At 43.1% G+C, this 26,612-nt stretch overlaps 1 protein-coding gene across 1 annotated transcript; it reads left to right on the forward strand.

The window, feature by feature from the left end:
• Positions 1–2,251: 2,251 nt before the first annotated feature.
• Positions 2,252–22,043, forward strand: LOC107110235 (interleukin-1 receptor-like 2). Its single transcript, XM_015410986.1, has 11 exons — positions 2,252–2,274; positions 3,663–3,726; positions 5,428–5,668; positions 8,022–8,208; positions 9,677–9,839; positions 11,502–11,567; positions 12,604–12,727; positions 15,338–15,474; positions 17,449–17,592; positions 18,155–18,304; positions 19,444–22,043. The coding sequence occupies exons 2-11, from the start codon at positions 3,669–3,671 to the stop codon at positions 19,833–19,835; spliced, it is 1,662 nt and encodes a 553-aa protein (XP_015266472.1). The 5' UTR covers positions 2,252–2,274; positions 3,663–3,668; the 3' UTR covers positions 19,836–22,043.
• Positions 22,044–26,612: the final 4,569 nt, after the last annotated feature.

A 26,612-nucleotide genomic window follows, 5' to 3' on the forward strand; every position in this document is an offset into this window, starting at 1 on the left:
AGCCCGAGCCAGGAGTGGGGGGGTACGGAAAAGAGGAGGGGGCTGTGTTGTTTGTTTTTAAACAAAGTGTGCGCATGTGCCATTGGGTGCTTGTGCGCATCCCGTGGAGACTTTTTTTTTTAAAAAAAACCTTTTAGTGATGGGACATTGGCAGGCGCCGGATGCCACGACTTACCACCGGAAACGCGATCAGACGCCCACCCTTGCCCCACGGTTTCCAGAAACTAGTACCTCAGAGGTACTAGTTTTTTAAGCTGCATCTTCGGCGGGAAGCCTCGGGTGAGCCACGGGAGCGCTATGCTTCCCAGATGTTGCGGTGTGATCACGCCCGGAAAATCCACCTATCTTCCGTCTCTGTAGCGTGGCTAATGCTCCATGTGACCGCAGCCATTGATAGTCTTGCAGAACTGAGTTAACCATTATGCAAAGTAGCTGTAGTGTCCTCCCATAACTAGATTTTTAGCTCCTTTTCTGATGCAGTTGTATGGTAGACTGAAAGAGTGCCCACTGCTTGGAGTGAACTCCTTTAAATAGCAGCTTTATCACAAAGTAAGAAATCAGAAGAACTGTAAGTAAATGCGAATTTACTTACGGCAGGATATTGGAAACAGGAGGATACACCGTCTAGAGAGGAATTTATAGTTAAAATTACAGAAATAGCCGATTTGGATAACTTGACAATGAAGCTTCAAGGGAAAGAAGATGATGTTTTTGATAATATTTGGTTAAAATTTTATAGATGGTTAGAGAAGAACGTTTAGATCAACCGATAGGCATGAAAAACGGAGTGAATGTGCTGTTGTCCATAGCGGATATGTAAACCCTGTTAAGGAATCCATGTTTATGTTGTATGGGGTTTGTTTCAAATAATAAATATCATATTAAAAAAAAAAAGAAATCAGAAGAACTGTCCTCCAGTGAAGAAAAGCATATTTGTATAAAACTGGTGACTAAATAGTAGACAATTCCAGAGGCAGAAATGGAAGGAGGGGAAGGTAGTTTGTGGGTGAATACTAGAAAAGAACAAGTGTCCAATAGCACCTTAAAGACTAACAAAATATGTGGTAGGCTATGAGCTTTCGTGAGTCACTGCTCACTTCTTCAGATACTGTAAGTGGTAAAAAAAATGGCTTGTGGGTTATGATTCAACATAGGAATCCCTGTTCCTGTAAGCAGAGACAGTCTGGTAAAATAAAAGTATATTTGCATTGTTTCAACCTATGGCTTATTTGTATGCTTTCTGTGTTGTACCTTGTGGATAATTGTGGGACATCATCAGTTCCAATTTGCTGACATAAATGTGTCTTGCATTTTACCAGACAGTTCATCATTTGCCCTAGAAGTATATGTTGCTACAAAGTTCAGTCTGAGTGCCCTTGTTCTGACTTCCTTGGTCAGAACAATTAACCATGCACAGGAATGCAGTCATTCCCCATAAATTTAATTATGTGATTTTTATTAATAATTTATTTTGAATGTCTGCATTTTAAGGTGGAGTTTCTAAGCAGTGTGCTAAGAAGGCACCTGTTCCTGGGGTTAGCCCAGTCCAGGGGCATTGCTAGGGGGCTTCCCATGCCCTCCCCCAAATTTTTGGGGAACCCCTCCCTAAATTCCACATGGCTCCATCTCCATAGATAGTGACAATGGCCTGTGATGTAACTAGTTCCTCCCTATGATGTCATTGGGTCCCAGTTCTTTTAACGACTTAGCAATGCCTCTGGCCCAGCCCCAGCCCCCCCCCCCCCCCGGGAAATTGGAAAGTCTACGCCTATGTGTAGGATGTTGATGGAACCTGTTCTGGCAAATTAATTAGGCAGAAAGAATTATAGAGTCAGAGGTTTAGCATGTTTCAGTTACCGCAGCTGGTTCCACATGGTCTGAAGGATCATTGTTTTCACATCAGGAAGGATATGTTGTGCAGTACTTTTCTGTATTACCAGGCAGATTTGTTGTGGTAAAAATGTTTTAAAAAGTAACTTTTTCTCCTCTTTAACAGAATTGTAAAATATGAAGAGAATTATGAGCATTTTAAAATCTAAACATGCTGCAGGGATATTAAGTCTTTTGTAGATCCGTTCAAGGAAGAAAACACAGAAGAAACACAAACATTTAAACTTCTTAATGCTGATCCTCTGCTTTGCATGGAATACAATTTAGAGTATGTGAAGTCTGGGTTAAAATTTCTCTGGAAAGAAGATTTCGGTGTTTCACCATGAAATGCTGCAGATTGTTTGGATCTGCTTGGTTGTTTATTCCCACCATTACAGTATACAGGTTTGTGGTATTTACTTTATGATTTGTAAGGCTATAACTGTTCGATACATGAAAAAGAAATGTCATAAATAAATTAAGTATAGACAGTGTTCTTATTAGTGATGAACGCATTTCTGTGACAGTCTGCTGTGTCCATGAATATAGGGGTTGGATCCAGTCAGCTTTTCATTCACTCTCATGCAATTTCCCTCTTCATTAGGGGAATCCCAAGTGTTCCATTCCTACAAACCTTTTGCCCAGGCAGGTTCCATGATCCCCAGCATAGCCTTTCTGGTGGTCATTTTCTTCATTTTCTCACTAGTGGAAAAGGTGGTTGGATCCAACCCATGTTCTTTTTTTCCCCTTGAAAGACTTTGAAATATTAGAAGAAGAGGAGGAGATTGGATTTATACTTCGCCTTTCACTCAGAGTCTCAGAGCGGCTTACAAACTCCTTTCCCTTCCCCTCCCCACAACAGACACCCTGTGAGGTAGGTAGGGCTGTGACAAAAGGGAATGAAATGGTTACCCTTAAGCAGGGGTCATTTCATAGAAAAAGAGGTGCAGGAGCTCATTTGCATGATTCATTTGCATATGCCACACCCCCTGACAAAGGGCAGGCATGCAAGCATGCCTGGGTTCCCTGCCTGACCTGTGGGGTACGTGGAGAAGATTGGGCAGGGAACCCAGGCATGTTTAGAATGCCTTTCTGGGGAAGCGAAATGCCATGTTTAGGATGCCATCTGGGGAAGGCATTTAAATCCCCCCAGGCGGTGGGGGCCCCTGGCCCTGGTGTCCTTACTGCCGGGGCACTGTTCCGGTATGTTCCGGCAGGAAATGACCCCTGGCCTTAAGATTAAAAAAAAGAAGCCATAAACATTATTTGTGGAAACAAAGCAAGCAGAAAAACAAACACCAACATGGGGATTTAAATTAAAAGTTAAACTAATAAGTAAAATCAAGCTGTTAACAGCAAATTAACCAGGAATAACAAATTTAGCCCATGATAAAGAATTAAAAATGAACTCTTGCTTTTTAATCTGTCACGCTGAAAACTACTGTTGTACTGATCATTGTCAAGGGTAATTATATACGTTACTAATGATAGGTTCCACAGGGGCTTCTCTGTTCCTCTCAGTGAGCAAGGAGATATGTATTACATGGGAGCAGCGCCTCCCTTCACAGGGTATACTGGATGGGGATTTGACTTAATTTGTGTTCTTTGTGACAGGTCCTTGCAAACTATGAATCTGTGTCTCATATTTACTGTACTCTGTGGGGGGAAGAGTCCAAAATAATGAAAAATAAAGCCTTGTTATTGGGGGGTAGTGTAAAAACAAGTGCAAATGTGCTAAATTGAAATAGGGGGCATAACTGACCCCTTTTCCTCTCTCTCCCTCTCCTGTGTAGTAAACCATGAAGTCTACATTGTGCCTTTCTATTGTGTTAACTTTATTCCGTTTGGTAAAATCAGGTAAGTGCCACAGTTCACAGGTGAAGCAATAAAACTTTGTGGACAAGTTTCCAATTATTTAGAGAGAGGAAGCTTAGATAATTGTAAAAGGCCCCTGCCACACGGCAGGGGAAAAGCCTCTTTAAAGCGCGGATCCCCCGGCCGCACACAGATCCCCCGGCCGCGCCGCCTTTTCTCCCCGGCGCGATCAAACGCCGGGGAGAAAACACGTCCCGAACGGGAGCCGGCCGAACTGCGCATGCCCGAGCATGCGCAGTTCGGCTCCAGGCCGGGGTTGACCAAACATACCACTTTTCTTATTGGTTAAATGACCAGATGCTTTAGCTGTGTGCTTTAAAAATGTGCCTAGTTGTGGTGCTATGTGTGGAATCACGTTTGAGGTCTCTGCAACTGCCTTTTTAAAAGGACTTTTAAAAAATATTGTGAAATGCATATTTGGCCATTTGGTTAACTTACGGGAGTGGCTTTTTGCATTATAGTTTTGTAAGTACCACCCTGCAATTTGAGCATCTGATTTGTATAAGTGGGCGCTTTTCAGGGCAGAGTCCCAGTTCAGATTACTGAGATACGAACAGCCTATCGGGTCTAAATTTGAGAATATTGGGATGTTTTATCTTTTCTCACAAATCATAAATGTACACTGGCATTGGTCTGTTGCGTTCTGTAAATGTTAGGTTAGGTTTCAAAACTCAAGGCTTTTCCGTAACTGAGACTCCTAAGACACATCAAAACCAGAATCGAATGGCTGCTCTTGTCCCTCCTTTGCTGCATTTCTAATATTTGCAGCGTGAGCAGCAGAGGGGCAATGAGAGAAAAACAGCCTTGTGGATAGCTGGACACGCCTGCTCTTTCTGGTGTTGAGCTGATCACCTGCCCTTGTGAATGGGTGTTCTAACCTGTAGCTTGAAAAGGTCAGAGAGACCATGTACTCCTTAAAATGCCTCTCCAGATATGAAATGGCTATTTTGGAAACAATTCTTATTTAACAAAGGACGGCTGACTGCACTGTTATTAAACCTAAAAGTAGAACTGGGATGTTTGGGCAGATTGCATTGGCTGTTTCTAATTTTTCCTAGGCTGCACTGAGGAGAGAAAAAGCTGCTATAGATACTGCCATGTGCAATCAGAATTATGCAAGGGTGAATGTAACCTTTATGTATGCCGGCCAATACATTTAGTACGTAGACAACATTGAATGTAATTGAAAACGTGACGCTGCCTCAAACTGAGTCAAACCATTGATTAATTAAAGTCAGTATTGTCTTTGATTGTACTGTGACTGGCAGTGGCTATCCAGGACCTCAGGAGACGGTGTTTCATACCATCCACTAGCTGCACAATCCTTTCAGCTAGAGATGCGAGTTTAAATGTGCCAAGCAGATGCCCTCTTTGAACCCTGCCCTACCCCCTAATTTTTTTAAGTTCAATAAAAATAAAGCATAAAAACTGAAGTGCCTTTCTAGCTTGATGGTTACTGTGATGGCGGGCTTCTTGGCTCCAGGAATGTCTGTGGCACAAGGATGGGCGACGTGAGACGTGGTGCCCCAGCCATGAAGGAGGGATAAGTCTTACAGCAAGGCTCTGTCCCTGTGCGGCTCTGATTGCATCCTGTGGATAATAGCAGTTGCTTAGAGTTGCTTTCTCCTGAAAGGGTCACGAAACTCTCACTTGCTGTCTTAACTCACTTTCTCCTCTCTGTAGAGAACTGTACTGTTCAGGATGATGCTCGCCAGGAAAAGGTCATAGTGGGCCAACCTTTTTGGATTGATTGCAATGAAATACTTGGTGTTAACCAGAAGACCTATAATCTGAGCTGGTATAGAAATGGAAGTGAAGAGCCCATAACTAAAAAAACAGATTCAAGAATACATCAACGCGATGACAAGCTTTTGTTTCTTTCTGCAAATTTTCCAGATTCTGGATCCTACACATGTGTCGTATGGTCAGGACATACTTTTGTGTGGTTTGTGGGGAGGAGGGAACTTTTGCTTTACCAGTGAGAATGTCCATGTCATAGAGAAGGACATAAATTTTCAGTGCTGCTGGGGAATGAATTTAACAGAGTATGTTGGCATTTGCATTCTTTGCGGGGGTTTGCTGGTCCCTTCCCAACACACACGTTTAGGGAAACAGGCAAGTCCTTCAATATTGCCTATAAAACGCTCAGCTGTTCCTCACTGGTATTCCTAGGCTTTCAGTTATAAATTCTTGCAGAAGAACCTTAAACTTCTCAGGGTATTGTTCAAAATCCTCAAATATGCTATCCTTTTTGATTGGTTGAAATTATTTTCCTAGCATTATTTCCAGTGCCTCTTTTCGTCTCATAACATGATCAAAATACGATAGCCTCAGTTTAGTCATTGTAGCTTCTAGGGAGCATTCAGGATTGATTTAATCTAGAACCTATTTATTTGCCTTTTTTGGCAGTCCGTGGTATCCATAAAACTCTCCTCCAACAGCAGTTATAAACCATTTATTTGAATATAGGATACATGCACTCCATTTTTCTTCCCAGAACTTCCTAGCATAGTAATATTTACTTAAACCAAGCAGCTGAAATTATTTGAAAATCTTAATGGTTAAAGACTGTTAAGAAGATCTACCAATTATTTTATGGCTTGGGATGACCAACTGGAAGTTCCCACAATGTCCCCTTAGAGCTGCAAAGCAAAAAACTTCTACAGATCTGTTACAAAAGTTCATATGTTACTCCTCTGTGGGTTTCCCCTGGAGTGATTTTGCATAGGATTGCAGTTCTTTTCCTGTTGGGCATAGAATCAAAAGATTATAGCCTTAAATGGTTCTTTATTGTTCAAAGTGGAGGTACCTGTGTTACCAGTTTGCTATTCTAATGCTAAGAGCTTTAGAATTCCCCCGAAATTAACATTTCTGGAATCAGTGTGTGGCTGTAAACTCCAACAAAGTGTGTTTCAAGAGTATGCTTTTGGTAGGGAAGAATATAGCATTGTGCATAAAAGTTAAAACAATTAACAAAACTGTAAAACGTTGTTACATATAAAATTTGTAAGAAATGGGTAGGGAAATGATTGGGTAAGAAATAAAAAATGATTGGGTATCTGGGTGTCATTGTATCCACTCAGCTACTTAATCTTTTGAATCTAAGACTGCAATCAGATGGCAGGCTTTGGCACGGTCTGGCCATGCCTCTACTTTCTCCAGAACTATTTGTTCTGGAGAGGTGCAACCAGACATGCCACCCTATTCCTGCCTCACCCCACGGTCGACCATTCAAACTGCTGCTGCATGGTCACCACAGAGAGGGCAGGCAGGCAGCTTCTTTAAAAAAAACACCTCTAATGTGCACATGCACATATATGCCTATTTGCTAGGAGCAGATATGTGGTTATGTGCACATCGCTAACTGCAAAAAAAAAAAAGGCAGCCGGGGACCGGAAGTGTCAGACCTCACCAAGCATATCTAGCATGCAAGGGAGAGATCAGACACCTGGAAATCTGTGGTGAAACATGTTCAATCATATACAGTGGGCTTTATCCAGTGCTGGGAAAGTCAGGGGTGAGGATTGGGATCGATGACTGAGGGACGGGAGGCAGATGTTGCTATCTGATGGTGCACTTCAAATCCGGTAGGGAGCCATCACAACATCGCAGCAACTTGCCCATCTGATCGCACCTAAGAGAGCTACCATATAATCTGGGTTTTTGTTTTGATGTCTTGCTCCACAAGGAGTATACAAAAATCAAGCTGATTGTGAAAGTGTTGGACAACAGACATTAGTTTCATGCAGATACGATGGGAATGCCAAGTTGTTATGGGATTTTGGAAGTAGTGTAGAATAACTGGGAATATGTGGAGGCTAGATCAGTTTGAATGTGGAGATCTTTCTGAACCATACTGGATCTTCCAAACATCTTGTCCAGTTCAAGGAGCCTTTCATTGGTGCAAGAAGTTATTCAGGCCTCTTACACTGGGGAAAGCCTTCTTCCTTATGCCTGAGGAAAGTGCCTTCATTAGCAGAACAGATCCATGGGTTTCAACCCAACATCTGTACCATAAATTCCTTGACTCCCATAGAACTTGTAGTTACAAAATATTAGAGAAATAAAGGCTTATTAGAAGAACATTGTTGCTATCAGAATTGAATAACCTGTACTGCTAAACCTTTGGAAGCATTATTGTTCTTTTATTGGTTATTGAAGAAGTATTATGATTATCCCTTACTTGGCACATATGTTTTCTTTTGCAATTTGTTAATGTCTCTGTGTGTTTTATAAAAATGTTTTAACATGATTTTCGTCTTCTTTTTTGGTCACAGGGCATCAACAAGATGTTACAAAAGTGTTGTGAGAGTTGCAGTTTTCAATAACAGCGATGGCCAGTGTTTTAATGATGAACTTTTCGATAAGCAAAAGATACTAATAGGATCAAATTCAAAGCTTGTGTGTCATAGCATGCCCAGTTTTAAGGACGATATGAGTGCTTTGTCCATTCGTTGGTATAAGGTACAGAGCTAATGGAATTCCTTCCTCTGTGGCATTTAACCACGGGCTCCATTCTAACATTCTAACCTTGAAAATGCTGCAGAATTTTGTTAGCCATTTCAACATGCCTAGGACTATGAGGGGAATATGGAGTCCCAAATCTGTGTTTCTCTTGTCATCGTTAACATAGAATAATTTTTTCAGGAGAGTTTTGGTGACTTGCCTAGGCCTAACATGAAACTTAAAGCAGGGACTTCCTAATTCAGTTAAGTCTCTTAGCTATTACAGTATACAAGTTGGAAATATGTTTCATGACGATACTTCCATTTAGTGTTTTTGAGACTTGGTAGATCACCCTGTTCATATGTTACATCCTGTATGTATCTGCTTACTACATTTGTAAGAAAGAGCCAATGTGTGTTCACTTCACAAATGAAACTGGGGATGAGTACCTGAATAAATGTGGAATTTAAACAACGTGCTCAGTTGTACATGCATTTAATGTAACACAAGAATTTAGGGTTGCCAGGGTCCCACTGGCCACCATTAGGGAATGGGGGGATAGGATTGCCAGATACAGGTTGAGAAACTCCTGGAGATTTGAGGATGGAGCCTGGGAAAGATTAGGGACCTCAGTAGGGTACAATGCCATAAAGGTCACCCTCCAAAGCATCCATTTTCTTCAGGGGAACTGATCTTTGACATCTGGAGATGAGCTGTGATTCCTGGGGATCACTATGAGAATTGCTCTACACACACAAAGAAAAATCAAGTGTCCCGTGTGCATGGATTGTGTATGCATTCACTATAACTTGTGAACAGGGCTATAGTTGAGCTGACTCATTTATTTATTATGTCTTCATGCCTGTACTTACAAATGCTAGTTATATAGATCGCTATCATTACACTGGAAGGCTTGTGGTCAGAACATCAGACTTGGATTAAGAGTCAAATCCTCCCTCAGATGTGGATATTTTTAGTGGCCTTGGGCCAATCCCTCTCCTTCAGCCTAGCTCACAGGGTTCTTCTTCCTAGAATGCAGTTATGTTACTTTGCCAGGGAAAACATCACCATGAAATGTATTGTTCTTTCAATTGAATAAGAACTTTGCCCACTAGGACTGCAGACTGGGCCATTAAAATGGCACAGAAACAAGCTGGGCAGTCCTGTGTGGTCCCACTTGGAGGCAATAGGGAAGGAATTGACAAATGATCCTCTCTACCCATTGCCATGGACTGGGTACAAGCCCCTGCAGCCCTGCCAACAGGACTGGGTGTAAACCAGAAGAGCAGCGCATTAGGGATTTTCTTGGACTACATAAAACAGAGGGGAACTCTCTTGGATTTTGATTTCTGTTCTTTGGTGGATCTTGAGTGGGATTTGTCTGGGATTATGTAGAAGCCTGTAGGAAGCATCTTGTGGTTCATTTGAGTGTACTCTGTTCGCATGCCATGTATGATGAAAAAGAACTTACCTTGGTTGCACTTAGGAATGTAAGCAGCTGGATGGGGAACGATTTGTCTTCCTTGACAAGGATTTTATAATAAACAATGTGAATTCAAATGATTCTGGAAAGTACCAGTGCAAAGCAACATACACTTATGAGGGGAATAAATATAACATCTCAGGAAGCATTTTGGCACTTGCTATAGGTAAGTGAATGCATTTTGTTAGTTCACTGGTAATGTTTTGTATTCAAACACTCCTAGGTATTGTGCTGAACCCAATGGAGCAGTTCCACAGAATGGAGCAATTCCACGAAGGATTTCCACCCAGGGAGCATGACTTTCTTGCCTCCCCCTCCTGCTGGAGCTGAAAATGCACCCCTATGCTGCTCTTGGGGCAGCATTTCAGGAAGCGTTTGGGGCTGTAGCAGAAGTAGGAAGCAAGAAGGTCACATTGTGCGGGCAGAAATCCTTCCGACTAAGGAAATCCTCCTTAGACCCAAGTCGTTGTCTCCGATTTCTTTTTCCAGTGCAAAACTTCTGTTAACTTCACTGGGTTTTCAATCAGCGACCAACAGGGTTGCCAGCTCTGGATTAGGAAATACCGGGGGGTGGGGGGGGTGGCAATGTTGCCTCTAAGCTGAGTTAGTGTGAGCTCACACCGGCTCACACGTTTTTGTCTTAGCTCAGGAAGGATGGCTCCAGAGCAAACTATTTTATGCAGTAGCCAAATTGCTTGCTCAAAACGTTAATGCTAGTAGCTCACAAAGTAGAATTTTTGCTCACAGGACTCCACAGCTTAGAGGGAACATTGGGGGGTGGAGCCTTAGAGGGGCGGATTTGGGGGCATAATGCCAGAGAGTCCAATTCCCGAAGCAGCCACTTTCTCCAAGTGAACTGATCTCTCTCGCCTGGAAATCAGTTGTAATAGTGGGAGATCTCAAGCCACCACCTGGAGGTTGAAAGGAAACAAACAACCGTGATGTATTGTGCCAAAAAAAGGTCTTCACAGACTCGAAAAATCTTTTTCCAGTATTTAGTTTACTTCCAGTATTTAGTTTACTTCTCCTTTCCGTCTCCCCCAAAACCCACATGAATTTGTGTGTCTGATTCTTCCTATGTGGTACATCCTCTCTATATGAAAAGGAATGTGCGGTGCAATGCCTCCTTCAAACATTGCTCTTTTCCATTGCTTCAAGCTACTTTTCTCCATAGCTTAGGGACAGCTTTAGTACGGCCCTCATCCACATACAGCTTTCCACAGAACACACTAGTCTTCTGTCCCCACTTAGTATACAAATAAGGGTCGTCACATAAAGAATACTCGTTGCTTCCCTGTCACATCTCATTTGACCCCAAGAATCGATGTGAACTGGCTGTTCGCATGTGTTTATATTTCTCAGCTCTTGCAGTGATTCTGTCACTTCCTTTGTCACTGCTGCGCCATTGCAAGTGATGTTCACTTTGGCATTTCTGTGTCAACAAATTGGTATTCTCACAACTCTGATTAGTTTTTGGAGCCGTGCCAGTGTGGCTGTACTGAATGTTTCCCCGTCCCCGTGTGAAAGATGCAAATTGTACTATAATACAATAATGCCCTACGTCAGAGACAAGGCTGTTAATCTTCTATTCAAATCTTATGAGTAGGTGACCTTCAGCAAGCCTTTTTTAAAAAATTCTCAGTTCTCCCATCTGTGTAATTGGATGCAGTGATGACACAGAGTACAGGTTTGTTGTTAGGACTACGTACGTGCTCTGAACTTTCTAAAACCCCGTATTGTTATCATTATGTGCTTGTTATATGTGTTACCTGAACTTTGACATAAAAGGCATATTTTCAAAAAATGCTTCTTTTTAATTTTTTGCTAGGAAGTCCAGTGAAAAAAGGAACTGAGATTCTGTACCCAAGGAACAACACAATTGAAGCAGAACTTGGTAAATCTTCCTCTATTTTATCTTCAGTCTGTTTGTCTAAAGACATATGGTGACTGTGAGGGCAACTGGCAAAAACATACCACCTCTTGGGGTGCAAGGAAATTTTAGTGTTGCCTAGTTAAATTTCACTTAGAGTTCCTTGGAAATTCATGTTAGAAATCCAAGTCGATGGCATTATGCTGCATCCCCATTTCTGTTGCTGTCATTCTTCATTTTCCCACAGATCAAGCCACATACCAGTTACTCGATTTTCCCTATGCCACCCACTTTTCTCTTATTATTCCATAGCTTTCTCTCTCTCTGTTGCTCTTTACTCTCCATGATACTTCTAGATAGGTATCCATGTTTGTTTGTGGCAGCAAAATGAAAGGAGGAGTGCAGTGGCTGTCAAAATGTCTTCCACAAGCTTCTGTGACTTAGAGCTCACTAAACTGTTTTATTGTGTTGCTCTTTACTTTGTTTCCCCATATTTGTTAATCTCCTCTGTTTTTCTACTTTGGTCTTCCTGTGTCCTCACTCTCAGTACCATCTCTTTCTCTCTCTCTCTCTCTCTCTCTAAAAACTCCAGGCTTATTTCCATTTCCCCTCTTGCCTCCTTTTCCACCCAGTTCATTGGCACTAGCGCACAAAGCTTTCACGTTCAAGCAATCCAGGGACTTAAAGGCAATTCTCTCTCTGGGCAATCCACACAAGATGCAGGCAGGACATGCAAACAGGCTAGAAAACTGGCCAGCTCCACCATGTGCTGGTGAATGCAGAGATGGAGGCACTCTGCCATCCCCATTATCACTTTACATAAAGATATGGGAAGGGGTCTGCAACAGTGAATATGTCAGATTTCCCCAGAGAGCTGAAAACAGACAGGGAGGAAGCCTCAGGTGACCTTATAGTATGCAAATCCATTGTACTTCACCACTGAGTGGAATGAAATTGTATGTTCCAGTTTGCAGGGATGCAGTGTCTTAGGAAAGGCCTGTGTTCTCATTCCATTGTACAACTACACGTTATTGGCCTCTGATGTCCATTTTCATTTCAGGATCCAGTGTGTTTGTAGAGTGCAATGTATCAGATTCCACAGACAGTCTTACTGCTATATCCTGGAAAGTCAATAAAATTCTCGTCAACGATCTGTTTGATGGTAGAATTCAAGAGGGATATGAGTAAGTATCTGTATTGTATACAAACAAATCAAACAACGATCTGAAACAGTAACTCACCTGTTTCTTTGTTTACTGCAATGAATGTCAGTTTTCATGGTGGGTAAAAACAAATTCTGACAGCTAGAATTTAGAACAGCATTGGTGGGTGTTAATAGTTATTGCTCTGTCAGCTAGCTTGGATTATTGTTTATTAAAGAACAGTGTTTCACATTCAGGACTCTTCATGTAATGTATGTAGACTAAAGAATAGAGATTTTCATTTGATCTTAGAAACCTCAATTTCCCTGGCAAACTTGCTTCCCACTTGCAGATCTTGCCTGAGAACTGCAGATCGTGTTCTGTATCTTGCTTGCAGTTCTTATGGGCAATGTGAACAGACCCAGCAGGCTTGTAAACTGTGTGTTAGAGGGTTGCCAGCTCCAGGTTGGGAAATACCTGGAGATTTGAGGGGTGGAGACTTAGGAGGGTGGGGTTTGGGGAGGTGTAGTGCCACTGCCAGGCAGGCAGTTACCACCAGACCTCAAGCACTCCTTTGCCAACCTGGCAGGAGGTTGGGCTGGAGGCCTGACAAGCAGAGCACTCTAACTATTACTAAAAAAATCAGAAGTCAAGTTCCTCTTGCTCCTAAACCACAGTAGGCTGCCACCAGACCTGTTTCATCCAGAAATGCAAGGCACAGGCCAACTCTGCTTCCTTTAGGACTTTGAGCAGAAATCCAAACTCCAGAGTCAGGAGTTCCACTCATATACTATTGGTAGGGCCAAAAGGGCAACTAGAAAAAGCCTTCTGCAAACCCCAGACAGAAACACACCAAACAGATATGTAACTAAAAATTTTATTTATGGTGCAAAGCAATACCAACATACTAGGTGAACAGAAAATAAAAAAGGTTTTTAATACTTCTAGCTAGTTACCTTGGATATTACAACACCAGTTATCCACAGCAATTCTTCAAGCAATAAGAGCAGTCTGCTTACAGCAGTTCAGCAGAACAGACCACAAATCTCAGTTTCTCCAACAGAGGTTCAGGGTTTCCCTCCAAATGGAAAAACAAGAGACCCTGTAGCATACCCAGCTACAGGTCTAAAGTTAGACAAAGAAAAGAGGAAAAGACTTCATTTTTAACCATTTCTGGGAACACCTGACCATAGGCACTAATGGGACCTTGCAACCCCAGTACCAATCAGGGAGTTTGACATATGTAAATGAAGTATTTGTCATATGTAATTGAAAGCTGAACTGGTTAACATTCACATGCTCGGTTGTTGCATGGGAACCCCAACCAGCCTCGGCTGTCCAAGGCCATTCCTAAAAAAACAAGTCTTCGTGGTGTCAGTGCTAGGCAACCCAAAGCTAATGGTCTGCAGGTGGCCTTATCAGCACTTCTCAGTCTCAAGAACACAAAACCAAACACAGGGCTCCTGCGAGGAACTACATACAAATGAACAATTAAAAATAAAATAAAAATAGCCCCCCGGTTACTACAGGAGGGGGAGGGACTTCAGTATAATGCCACAAAATCCATCTTCCAAAGAAGCCATTTTCTCCAGGTCAACTTATCTCTGTCACCTGGAGGTCAGCTGAAAAATCTGGAGATCTCCAGCTACTACCTGGAAGTTGGCAACCCTAACCATAGGACACTCTCCCGAATCCAGGCATTCTGATGCTTAGGAGTTCTTCTGCAGACAAATTGATGTGGGTTGTGTTCAATGTTCTCTCTAAGCTGTGGAGCCTTGTGAGCAAAAATCCTACTTTGTGAGCTACTGGGCATTAAAGTTGTGAGCAAGAGATGTGGCTACTGCATAAATTAGTTTGCTCTGGAGCCATCCTTCCTGAGCGAAGATGAAAATGTGTGAGCCAGAGGCTAAAAAACTGTGAGCTAGCTCACACTAACTCAGCTTAGAGGGAACACTGGTTGTGTTGTCTGGGGTAAGAAAGTGAAAATGCTACCAACGTGTTGACACACGGATGCTGTACTTCATATAAAACAAGAGGCGGTATAGTTCCTTGTGAGAACTTGTGCAAGAGGCGGTATAGTTCCTTGTGAGAACTACAGCATGTCAGGTTTTGTACTGTTGAATCTGCCCTGAATATGGCTGATGTGGCTTCATCTACCTAGCGACCAGGGGTCATTTCGTAGAAAAAGAGCTAGGGGAACTCATTAGCATAACTCATTAGCATATGCCACACCCCCTGACATCAGGGGCCCGGCGGTGGACCTGCAAGGCCAGCGGGAGTGCGAGGAAGCCCCGCCAAGGCCCTCCCTGGCCCCAGGCAGGCAGGGGTGGGGAGAGGCGGGGAGGAAGCAACTTACCCTCCCTCTTCTCCTGCCTCCTCCTGGCTGAATGAGGGCTGGAAGCGGGGTGGCCAGAAGCAGGGGGCGGGGCTTCATCATGTACCCTGCCCCCTGCACCTCACCCGGGGGAACTGTGTTCCCCCACGTTCCCCCCCGAAATGACCTCTGCTAGCGACTGGTTTACAGCTGAGCTGAGCTTTTCATAACTAGCACCTACCACTTCCCTCCAGATCCAAATGCAGTGCTTTTTTTTTTATGAGGGCACAGTGGATCATGAGTGCAGGTCTTCACTGTGGTGTTTACATTTTGGACAGTAAATACTTCCCTGCGGAAGAAGAGCTGCTTACTGTAGTGCCTCTGAACATCACCGTACTGAAACAGGAAGATTACGGCGAGCGGTTTGTCTGCCATGCTGGGAAAGTGGCAGCATACATCTCGGTGCAACCTCCAAGTATGTCATTCGGTTTCTGTTAGTAATCTATTTCAACTGCGAAAAGTATTTTAAAAAGGAAAAGATAACTCGTTTTAAAAAGGAATGAAGAAATAACAGGTTTTCCAAACTGAAATGTTTTATAAAACAGAAATAGAGACCTGTGAAAAATTGGTGATGGGAGATACCTTCTTCTACCCTTTATTGGTGAAAGATATGGGTTGCCAGACCAGAAGGCATGACAGTCCCTTCCATCTTCCCACTCATATCTCCTCTGTATAGGCTGGGATTATCCCAGACAAAGCAGCAGTGGCAAGCAAAGCACAAGGCATATTTGTGAATGATCGTGGTGGTTGTTTGTGTGTATTCAGCAGTAATCTACAGATGCTGAAGAGAATGTGAGAGTCCCCTTTCATCAGGCTACCTCAGAGTTCCAGGTTACCCAGATTGAAATATACTGGGTTTGAGACCCGTGTAGTGATCAGCTCATAGTTTATTGTGAATCAGCTCAAACTAAGGACAACTCTAGCAGGACCGAAGCCCTGCTTAAATCCGTGCACAACACCTCACCCCACAAATACCCACTACCCATGATAGGCTATTTATAGTGCGACTCCTGGTCTATAGGTTCCTTCCAGCAGCCTAGCTATCTATTGTTCTAGGTTTCAAGCTTGGTCAGTCAATGCCGGGCCCAGGACATAACACAGATCTTCTGTCTCAGATATCGAGTCTCTAAGGATATAGCCAAAAGTTGGGATCTGGCAGACAGGTCGTGGGAAACAGCCTGATTAGGCCTGGATTATTGAGGTGGAAACTGATGGACTTGGCGGTACAGCAAGCTCTCGAGCCCCACCTGAACTTGCTGCAGATCCTGACAAGGCTAAAGCCCGGAAACCTCAAGTCAAGCCCTCAGCCCTTGGAATTCCCAGCTTGCACCTGCCACCCACAGTTGGCAAAGCTGGGAGAGCCTCAACAGTGGTGGTGGCTAAGGATGGTTTGGAGGAGAGATTTCAGAAGAATGGGTATAGCTCACAGGTCTGTTCTCCACTGTGTCCCCAAGCCTTGAAGGACTTTTGCTTGGGTGATACCCTCCCACCCCATGTCGCAGTGCTATGTATATGCAGGGAAGAAGATATCTACAAGTTACTGTCTTGACAATAGTTATTGTAGATCAAGGTGCTGCTGCTGAACTTTAAAGCCTGATATGGTTTGGGACCAACATACATGAAAGACACCTACTCCCTTTAGATCCTACCTAACCACTAAAGTCATCTTTGGAGGCCCTGCTTAAAGTGCCCCCACTTTCTGAGAGTAGGCAGCTGGCAGCCAAGGACAGGGCCTTCTTGGTAGTGGCTCTCTGCAGGGAGATTTGTCTGTTCCCTTCTGTTGGCATGTTCTGCCAGTGAATGGAGAATTTTTTGTTTTGTTTGGCATTCCCTCAGTGGTCCTTCCTGCCCAGTGTTTTTAATTGTTGCTTTTGTATGTATTTTAGCTCTGGTTAATTGTTTCAGTGATGGGTTTTGAGGTGAGAGAGAGAGGAGAGATTGGATTTATACCCCACCCTTCACTACCCAAAGGAGTCTCAGAGCGGCTTACAAACTCCTTTCCCTTCCCCTCCCCACAACAGACACCCTGTGAGGTAGGTGGGGCTGAGAGAGCTCTTGACAGAAACTGCTCTTTTTCAAGAACTGCTCTTATCAGAACTACGGCCTGCCCAAGGTCATCCAGCCAGGTGCAAGTGGAGGAGTGGGGAATCAAACCCGGTTCTCCCAGATTAGAGTCCACGCACTTAACCACTACACCAAACTGGAGGTGGTTTAATGGTTTTAAAATCTGATTTTATTGCGTTTTAATTTTTTAGTAGCCTAAGTGGCCTTTCTGAGGGGGAAAAAGTGAATGCAAAGTTTGTAAAATAAAATAAACAAATTGCCTTCCTGCTTTAGGTATGCGTGATTGACTTAACGTTCTGTTATTTTTGTTTGTTTCTTGGTGCAGCCAGACATTACACTGGATACCTGGCTGGAGGGCTTGCTGCACTGGTATTCATTACAGCTGTTCTTGTATTAATCTGCATGTTGTTCAAGATTGACATCATACTTTGGTACCGAAAGTCATGCCATTTGTTTCTTGGGAAAAAAGGTAATTCCACATTACATTCTGAATCACTGTGAATGGCTTAAATAAAAGCTGTATCTGTAACCAGAGGCAAAGAAGAAAAGCTACAGCAAATAAACCAGCATTGGCAAATAGCAACCTCTACAGACGTCAGGATAAGAAGGCTGCTGGTAACTGCTAAGAATGGAGACCGGTTTTTATGTTATGGGAATGGTGTGACTGATGCTGCTTTGTGTCATTTTTCATATTATCTTGAATGATTGAACACTAGAGGTTTTGTAGGCAGCATCGTCATTCTATCTGCAGGGACTGGCAACCTTGTCTTTAGACGTAAACCCGTTGCCAGTCCCTCCCATGAAGTCTCCTCTTCACACTTCAAAACATTATTGTAGCCACATGGGAAGCAAACCCCAGGAATCTCTACAACCATGACCCTAAATCAGGATGTTTCATAAGTCACTTAAATATACTATGCAAGCTCCGTTGGCTGGTAATCGATAACTTAAAAGGAGGACATGGTATATACACTGTACTTGAAACATGAGATTGTTTAGTTCTGCAAGTCACCTTGGTTTGTGCTGCTCAGTTGCAGATGGGAAGATCTATGATGCATATGTGTTATACCCAAAAACCCACAACCCAGATCGCTTTGTTCTGAAAGTACTTCCTGAAGTTTTGGAGAAACAGTGTGGATATACTCTATTTATATTCGGTAGGGATGACTTACCAGGAAAAGGTAAAATCTGAACATTCATTTTTATGATTGCTTTTTAAACAAAACATGCAATTCATAATCTTTGTGTTTTATCCATGCTAAATGATGACTTGGCCATGACCTGGATAGCCCAGGCTAGCTTGATCTCATCAGATCTCAGAAGCTAAGCAGGGTCGGCCCCGGCTAGTATTTGGATGGGAGACTTCCAAGGAATACCAGGGCCATGACGTGGAGGCAGGCAATGGCAAACCACCGCTGAAACGTCTCTTGTCTTGAAAACCCCACGGGGTTGCCGTAAGTCAGATGTGACAATGGCACTTACCACCACCACCAAATGATGATTTGAAACACCAGCCATCTTAAACTTTCATTTAGGGCTTACACGTAAAGCACATAATTATTTTTTTACAGCAAACCAGGAAACTACTGCTTAACCTTTGGAAAGATACATGCCACCCTAATTAAAAAAAAATAGTCTTGCTTGCAAATGGTAGCTTGTATCTGAACTGCTACTTAATCAGGGCTATTTTTGGGCAGGAACACACAGGAACGGAGTTCCGTCTGGCTCCCAAGTTGACCATGTCCAGCAGGAACTCATTAGCATAATAGGCCACACCCAACAGCAGGAACTCATTAGCATAATAGGCCACACCCAACAGAAACTCATTAGCATATCCAGCCACACCCACCTTTTGCTTCTTATTCTGTTTTCCTTGTTTGTTGTCAAAACCCAGGGCTTTTTTTGTAGAAAAAGCCCAGCAGGAACTCATTAGCATAATAGGCCACACCCAACAGCAGACACTCATTAGGATTGGCTACATTAGGGGTGTGGCCTAACATGCGAAGGAGTTCCTGCTACAAAAAAAGCCCTGTATTTAATTCAGGTAAACTTTTATCACCACCTCAGTACTTAGGTAGTGATAAAGGTCAATGGATCTGTGCCCTTTGACTTCAGTTTATTAATGTTAATAATGCTTTCTAGATGCTCAATCAATGTTTCAAAATCCTAGTCCGCACTACCAATTCTTAAAAGCGCAAATGGTCAGCGTTCAATGGTTTTTCCAGCAGTTGTTCCTATAGTGGTCATACTTGTTACAGTAGGTTACTGTTTTGCAGGACTCTCTTCTAATTTTGATGCGTTTATCTCTTCTAATTTACAGCTCTGGTCACAGTGATTGATGAAACTATTAAGCAAAGCAGAAGGCTGATAATTATTTTAGAGTCAGGATCGCCAAGCTACAAATTATTAGAAGAGGATCCTGAGCAGCAGATAGCTCTATACAATGCTCTCGTGCATGACGGAATGAAAGTAATCCTGATTGAAATGGATAAAATCAAGGATTACAGTGACATGCCAGAATCCATTCAATACATTAAGCAAAAACATGGAGCCATCCGATGGAAAGGGGACCTCACAGAGAGTCAATCTTATTCTGCAAGTACCAGATTCTGGAAAAAGGTCAGGTATCAAATGCCACCAGGACATCAGATCTCCACAGAATTACCTTTGGTGGAAACTTCACTCAACACATGTCAAACAGTAGGAAGATGAGTCTTGTGTCGCTTTCATAACCCTTGGTGCACCTGCTTTGGAAGGCTGTTTTGATAGGTTTCCTTATAGTGCAACTTTGCATGGACTTCCATGTTGTTGTGTTTGCTGCTTGACTGCACTGAACTAGCATTCTTGTGTACATAAAACCCATAGGTCATTGTCAGACAAAAACAAGGAAGCTGAAAGAGCTTATTTTTATAAAGGTGTATTGAACAGCATTTTTTATATTACCAAAGTGTTTCTTAGCAAGCGAACATCTGAGTAATGGCTGCGATCTAATGGAATGTTCCCAGAATGGGCAGGGCTGCACATGAACGGACAAAACACAAGTTGAAACCTTGCTGATTAGCTGTTTGGTGAACCCAGCCTCTGCCTTCCTTCCCAAAACGTCATTCAGAGATGCACAACTTTAGTGGGAAATGTATTTGCACCCTGAGCTACTCCGTGCACACTCTGTTGGACTGAGGCCAATAACGTAGCTGTTGGATCAGGAAAGAGACTCGCACACAGAGCAACTGTTTACAAGTGACTCTCAAACCCATTCAAGGGATATCTGTGGAAGCCAACTTTTACGTTCATGTTTGAAGCCCCAGATGGATTGCTGCAACTGTAACTTTGTGTTCCTTGACTTCAAACTTGGAAATATATTTTTTTTCTGGTAACATTCTATAAATGACTGAAATCATTTGCAAGATTCTCAGGTACAAATGTTTTCCAGGTACAAATGTAAAGTTCTAGGGAGAGGGGAGAATCTTAATCTTCCGGATACATTTCATTTAATCATGTTTACTGATAATGGAAAAGGAAGCAGAATGCTTAAAAGGTTGAATCCGAAATGGCTCTTATATGTTGTCAGTGGTGTTGAAGTGTAGGAAGTTCATTGGTGAAAATGTAAGAGTAAAATTAAAATAGGTGCATCTGTGATTTACCATCTGATGCAGAAAGAATTTTTGCTGACTGCTTGGTAAAGCCTAAAGTGTTTAAGATGCATTCCGATCGTTTGTGTCTCCTGTTTCACTGTCATCAGCTCTTATTACCAGTCAACAAATTAAAGAGCTTATTGGCATTTACCCTGCCTATTTAGTAGCTTGTGTAATTATGGGTGTGCAGAACGGCTCCCAGGAAGCAATCTTTCACCCATATAAAATATTGCTCAATTGTTATATAACCATGGGTTTCCCCATTTTGAGCCTTGAAACACAGCTCCTTGCTGAAGGCAGAACACCTTACAAAGCTTTACAAAAAGACATCTCTGTGCAAGCCAGTCAACTATACAAGTAAATATTTGTATTGCAATGGTTTCATTTAAAAAAAAATTCCATAAGCCCTTACAAATGCATTGAGGCATGTGTTTCGATGTTTTTGTACTTTTGGAGGTTGGGATGACATGATTGTCCTTCCTTGTGCAAAGGAACAGAATGGACTCAATGGGGGGGAAATGCAATATACAAAACCGAATCAACTATAGCTACACATTGATAATGCAATAAAGTGTGGTTTCAGTAAACCCCAGTTAATTTGTGACATCTGAATGCAGAAAAGTCCAATAAATCAGGATATATTGGTTGGCATCGAACCAGGATTCCTCAGTACAGTTTGTAGATATCTGTTAATGCAGTTCCTGCTAACTGCAGCTTGTTGTAGTATCTGAAGTCACGCACCACAGTTTGTTGAGTAGTGCCAGCAAGGCTGGACATAGATATGGCAATATATTCAGAATATTCTCTGTCCTCATAGGTGGAGTGGAGACCAGAACAAAACAAACCCAGACAACCTGAGACTTATACACAAACCAGTTTGTCACATCAGATACACGAACCAAAAATGTGTTACGCAGGCTGCGCTTTAAACAATCCACAATTTATTGTGACATCTGCATGCAGGCTATGATGGAGAAAATGATTAACAGCAACAAAGGGTTCTGTAGACAATACTGATCATGTGTTGTTTAACAGTTATCAGGGATGCGGTCAACAAAGTAAAAAATAAATTTGATTAAAAGAAAAATGGGATGTTAACTAGCTGTGTTTTGCAGATGATGCATTACGACAGGTTCTGTCCTTTTGGCTTCTTAGGGCTGCCAGTTCCCCTCTGGCCACTGGCAGGGGATGTGGGGGTTGGGTTGTCAGATCCAGGTTGGGAAAGTCCTAGAGATTTGGGGATGGAGTAGCGTTGCCAGGTCGCCTCAGCTTTCCGGTGGGGGGGATTTGGGGGGCATTCCAAGGGTGGGCAGGGACATCGTGCGACATCTCCAATGTGGTGATGTCACATGGAAGCCTGGAAAATTGGGGAAACCCCTACCTGGACCAGGGGTCTGGCAACCCTAGGATGGAGCCTGGGGAGGACAGGGACCTCAATGGAAATGAGCTGTAATTCCAGGGGATCTGGAATTTAAATTTAAATAGGGACTGGTATCCCTATTTAAAAGAAACAAAAAGTCACTCATTGCAAGCTAGAGCAAATTAATTCTGTGGCAGGTTTACTGCATTTCTATTAAATGGCATATCCTTGTAAATCTCCAGTCTCTTTCTTCTCCTGTTTCAATCTGAAGTTCATACAGCTCTCAAGTCTCCTTTATTATGTGTACGGTTTTTCTAATAACTGCTTTCCAAACTGTTTGATTTCTGTTTATGTTTAGCTTGAAATGTGATGGTTTTTGCCTGCAAGCTCAACACCAATAGTTATTCAAAAGATAACGGATTTTGATGTACTTATTTGATTTATTTAAAACCGTTATACCCTGCTTTATCTTCTCAAACTCATGGCAGCTAACAAAGCGGAATAATCTGCAAAGCTCATGGATATGCATGTTCAGGTTTCAATTCTGAAGGTATTTACCTTAATGTAATATTATAAATGGTGGGATTTTAACACCACACCCATAAGGCACTGGTGAAAATGCAATCTTAGACTAGGTGGGGGAGATGTGGAGAAGAAAGTAGATGTTTCTTCTTCTGAGATGAATTTTTGTTTCAACACAGACCACTGTTGTCTTCAGGTTACTGAAGCCATATGCTTCATACTAAGATATTTATCCACTTATGTGGGAGTCTTTGCCTGGGGCCTAGAACACTGTAAATTCAGTGCTGGCCTGATAATTTGGGGGAGGGAATTCCAAAGTGTTGGTGCCAAAACTACTCAGTATTAAAAAGCTGCTGCTAGTAGTTTATTAGATTAATAAATTATTAGTTTTACTATGCTGGGGTAGCAAATCTCTTCTTTAACAAGAGCTGATTCTGAGTAATGAAGTATATATAAAATAATGGAATATCTGTCTGCTTGCCTGCCTAGAAATCTGATGAAATAAAGGCTTTTAATAAAAAGACCCTAGACTGGTATTTCCAAAGGGAAAAATAAATACTCCATGCCGTAGTAAAATTAATGCTAAAGCTAAAAAAAGAGAGATTTGTAATGAGAAACATTTCCAATAGCAGTGATTTTGTGACTGGGGTTTTCAGATAGTTTCAACAAAAATAGTGGACAAATAATAAAATGTTCTTTTTTTGTATTTTTTTCACTTTGGTTGTGCATGTGTGTGCCCATGTCTGGAAGTCATGGTGACCTCTGGCGACTCCTACTGGGGCATGGAGGTTGTTCAGAGAAGTGGCTTGATAGCCTGCCTCTGCCTCCCGGCCCTGGTATTCCTTGGAGGTCTCCCATCCAAATACTTGCCAGGGTCGGCCCTGCTTAGCTTCCAAAATCTGACAAGATTGGGCTTGCCTGAGCTATCCAGGTTGGGGCACAGTAAAAAAATTCTTGACCTTTGGAGACCAGGTGGCTTGGGGCAGAACAGGAGGCAGAGAAAGGGGCAGGTCCCAAAAGGGCCACTAGTGCTCTGTGTGTTTCATGCCACAGCTACTCTAGCAGGCTGATTCCTCACCAGACAAGGGGCAGTTTAGTGGAGACCTGGGCACAAAAGTCAAGGTTGGGGCCCCCCCACACCTCCTTTTTCGTACTCACCTCACTGATTTTAACCTTCCTTGTGGGGCTATTATGAGGATAAAACGGCTTAGGGGGAGAATATTGTGAGCCACTTTGGGTCCCTATTTGGTGGAAGATTTACACTATTAAGACATGTGAGGCTGATTCTGCATTGGCTTTTCCCTCTGTTGTTTTACCAAACCCACATTGGAACAGAAATTCCCCTCTGCATTGCATGCTGCTTTCACTTCTTTTGATCGTTGAATTTTATGAGAGCCTCCACACTCCATGCCGCTTTCGCTTCCTTTGATCATCGCCCCCCCGCTCGTCGAAGACGCCGTACTGGAAGTCAGATTTATGGGTGTTTTATGGCTGTTTTATGGGGTGACTGCAGGCGGTACAGGATTGGCCTGAGGTATCTGAATGTGGTTTTGAGCTGCACTTTCCCCTCCCAGTTGAGAAAATGTGGAGCGAATGCTAGATGCCGTGATCCCCGCCCCAATCCCTCCCTCATCGCCAGTGCTGCTGGAGTCAGGGCTGCAGGGCCTTCAGGCAAAATGCCACAGGTGCTGACTGCAGAGGGGGGGAAGGAGGAAAGGTAAAAACAAGATTAGTTCTCAGGGGCATAAATACCTTCTGAAGTGATTTTTGGGAAGTGCCGCTGTTAAGTCGGCTACTTAACGAACGAGTCAGAGAGTGATTTCAGCAAAAGATCAGCTTTATTCAGCAACTCGTAACTCAACTCCAAACAGATCAACGCAAATAGCCAGAACAGCTTTAGCATTGAAGCTGTTTTTCTTTTAAACTCTCCCGGCTAATATAGCCACGCCCTGTTTTACAATACCAATCTATGAGGTTGTACGGATAAGGACCAATCACAAGTGTTCCCTCTCATGGAACTGGATGTTGGTGATTGGTGGTCTCTTCCTGGGCTACCAATAGTAATTGAGGGCTTAGGATCCTAGCCCAGGACGAGGCTTCACATGGTGTTTCAATCACTGCATTTACAAACATACATTGGCACATTGAATACACCACAGCCGCACTGATTTTGGAACAGTCACACACACACACACACACACACACACACACACGCTCTGGGCTGTTGTAGGGCATGATTTCTTGAAAATTTACGTCCTTTATTATGCTTGCTCCCAGTAGTTGCTTGGACTATCCCCACTGCCTTTTGCAGCTGCCTAAGCAGAGAAGCAGTCTTCTTTTTTCCAAGATGGGAGCCAGAAGAGGCAGTCAGTTTGTAGGGGGTGGGAGAGGCAGGACAGGTAAAGCAACTCCCCAACCGAGAAAGGAAAAGACAAAGAATTTAAAAAGCAACACAAAATTGAGCAAAGGTTAACTTCCTACCTTGCAGCACATAAGAGACACAGAAAACCAGTCCTCGACACATGTACAATTAAGAAGAGATTGGATTTATACCCCGCCCTTCACTTGGAGTCTCAGAGCGGTTTACAAACTCCTTTCCCTTCCCCTCCCTACAACAGTCACCCTGTGAGGTGGGTGGGGCTGAGAGAACTCTGACACAAACTGCTCTTTTTCAAGGACAGCTGTGCCAGAGCTTGTGGCTGACCCAAGGTCACATCAGCAGGTGCAAATGGAGGTGTGGGGAATCAAACCTGGTTCTCCCAGATTAGAGTCCACGCACTTAACCACTGCACCAAACTGGCTCTCAGTTCACTAGAGTTTGATCTCCTATTCTGCCCCTCTGTTGTCCTCACTTTCTAGTTTAACCCCTTGTCCCCCTGCAACTCTGTCCCTTTGGAACTGCCTGGTTCTTGGAACTCTTAATTAGCAAATACTAAATATTTATATCTCTGTCCTTTTCTCGATTTATTTCCCAGACAGAGGCAACAAATACTAAACTGTGCAGGTTAAAACTGGACACCCGGCAACCCTACAAGTTGTGATAAGGGTCAAAACAATTACTACCATTAACAAAAAGGCAAACCATTAGCTCCCAACAGGGTGACACTGCAACCTCCTATTTGCAAATGTCTGCTACCGTACATGCTACTGACATCTCACCTTCCCCACAATTACATATATTCAAGTCAGAGTCAATTGGACCCCTTCTTCATGCCCACTTGAAGAAATGCTCCCTATTTCCATCGTCTTTCATTCTCACTCAGGTGAGGACCAGAAAGCCAAAATAGCCCAGGAAAAGGGTCCCTCCCTTCCCCAGACATGGCTTCCTCACGGAGGAAGGACGGGCAGATGGAAGTGTGGCTGTAGGCAACTTGCCTTATCTGGGGCTGCTATGTGTGAGGCAAGATTCACCCCCAGCCCATCATCCCACTTAGTGGTAGAAAGTGCTATCAAGTCACAGCTAATTTATAGAGACCCATAGGGTTTTCAAGGGAAGAGATGAATAGAGGTGGCTTGCCATTGCCTGCCTCTGCTCAGAGACTCTGGATTTCCTTGGTGGTTTCCCACCCAAGTACTAACCAGGGCCAATCCTGCTTAGCTTCCAAGACTGAACTAGCCTAAGCAATCCACCTTTTATGTAGGAAAGGGAAACAGCTAACAACAGCATTGGTTCTAATTCCTCTTCCACAAAGAGAGAGAGAGGACCAGTTGATTGAGCTTTCTTGGATCTTTGAATCTCACAAGAGTATTCTGTCTCATGATCTTTTCCTGGGTCATCTGGGGGCTGCATAACCCATACTATCTTTCTCCAACGTTCCAAATGCACACCTTTAGTGTTTGGCCGCAAGAACTGTCAGTCAGAAGACGCTGGCTGGGTTGACTGGCTGCTTTGTGCAGTCCCGCCCAGCGTTTCAAGGTCTTTTGCATATGGAAGCTGATTGGACTTCACTCCATTCCACACCTCAAACTCCCCCC

The sequence above is a fragment of the Gekko japonicus genome, unplaced genomic scaffold, assembly GCF_001447785.1.
Source record: "Gekko japonicus isolate JY-2015 unplaced genomic scaffold, Gekko_japonicus_V1.1 scaffold353, whole genome shotgun sequence".
Lineage (NCBI taxonomy): Eukaryota > Metazoa > Chordata > Lepidosauria > Squamata > Gekkonidae > Gekko > Gekko japonicus.

Bases quoted from the DNA above. Each gene is read 5' to 3' on its own strand.
- LOC107110235 (XM_015410986.1), top strand. From the start codon at position 3,669: ATGAAGTCTACATTGTGCCTTTCTATTGTGTTAACTTTATTCCGTTTG. The intron at 11,568-12,603 runs GTAAATCTTCCT...TTTTCATTTCAG, and splicing joins CACAATTGAAGCAGAACTTG to GATCCAGTGTGTTTGTAGAG. The intron at 18,305-19,443 runs GTAAAATCTGAA...TCTAATTTACAG, and splicing joins GGATGACTTACCAGGAAAAG to CTCTGGTCACAGTGATTGAT.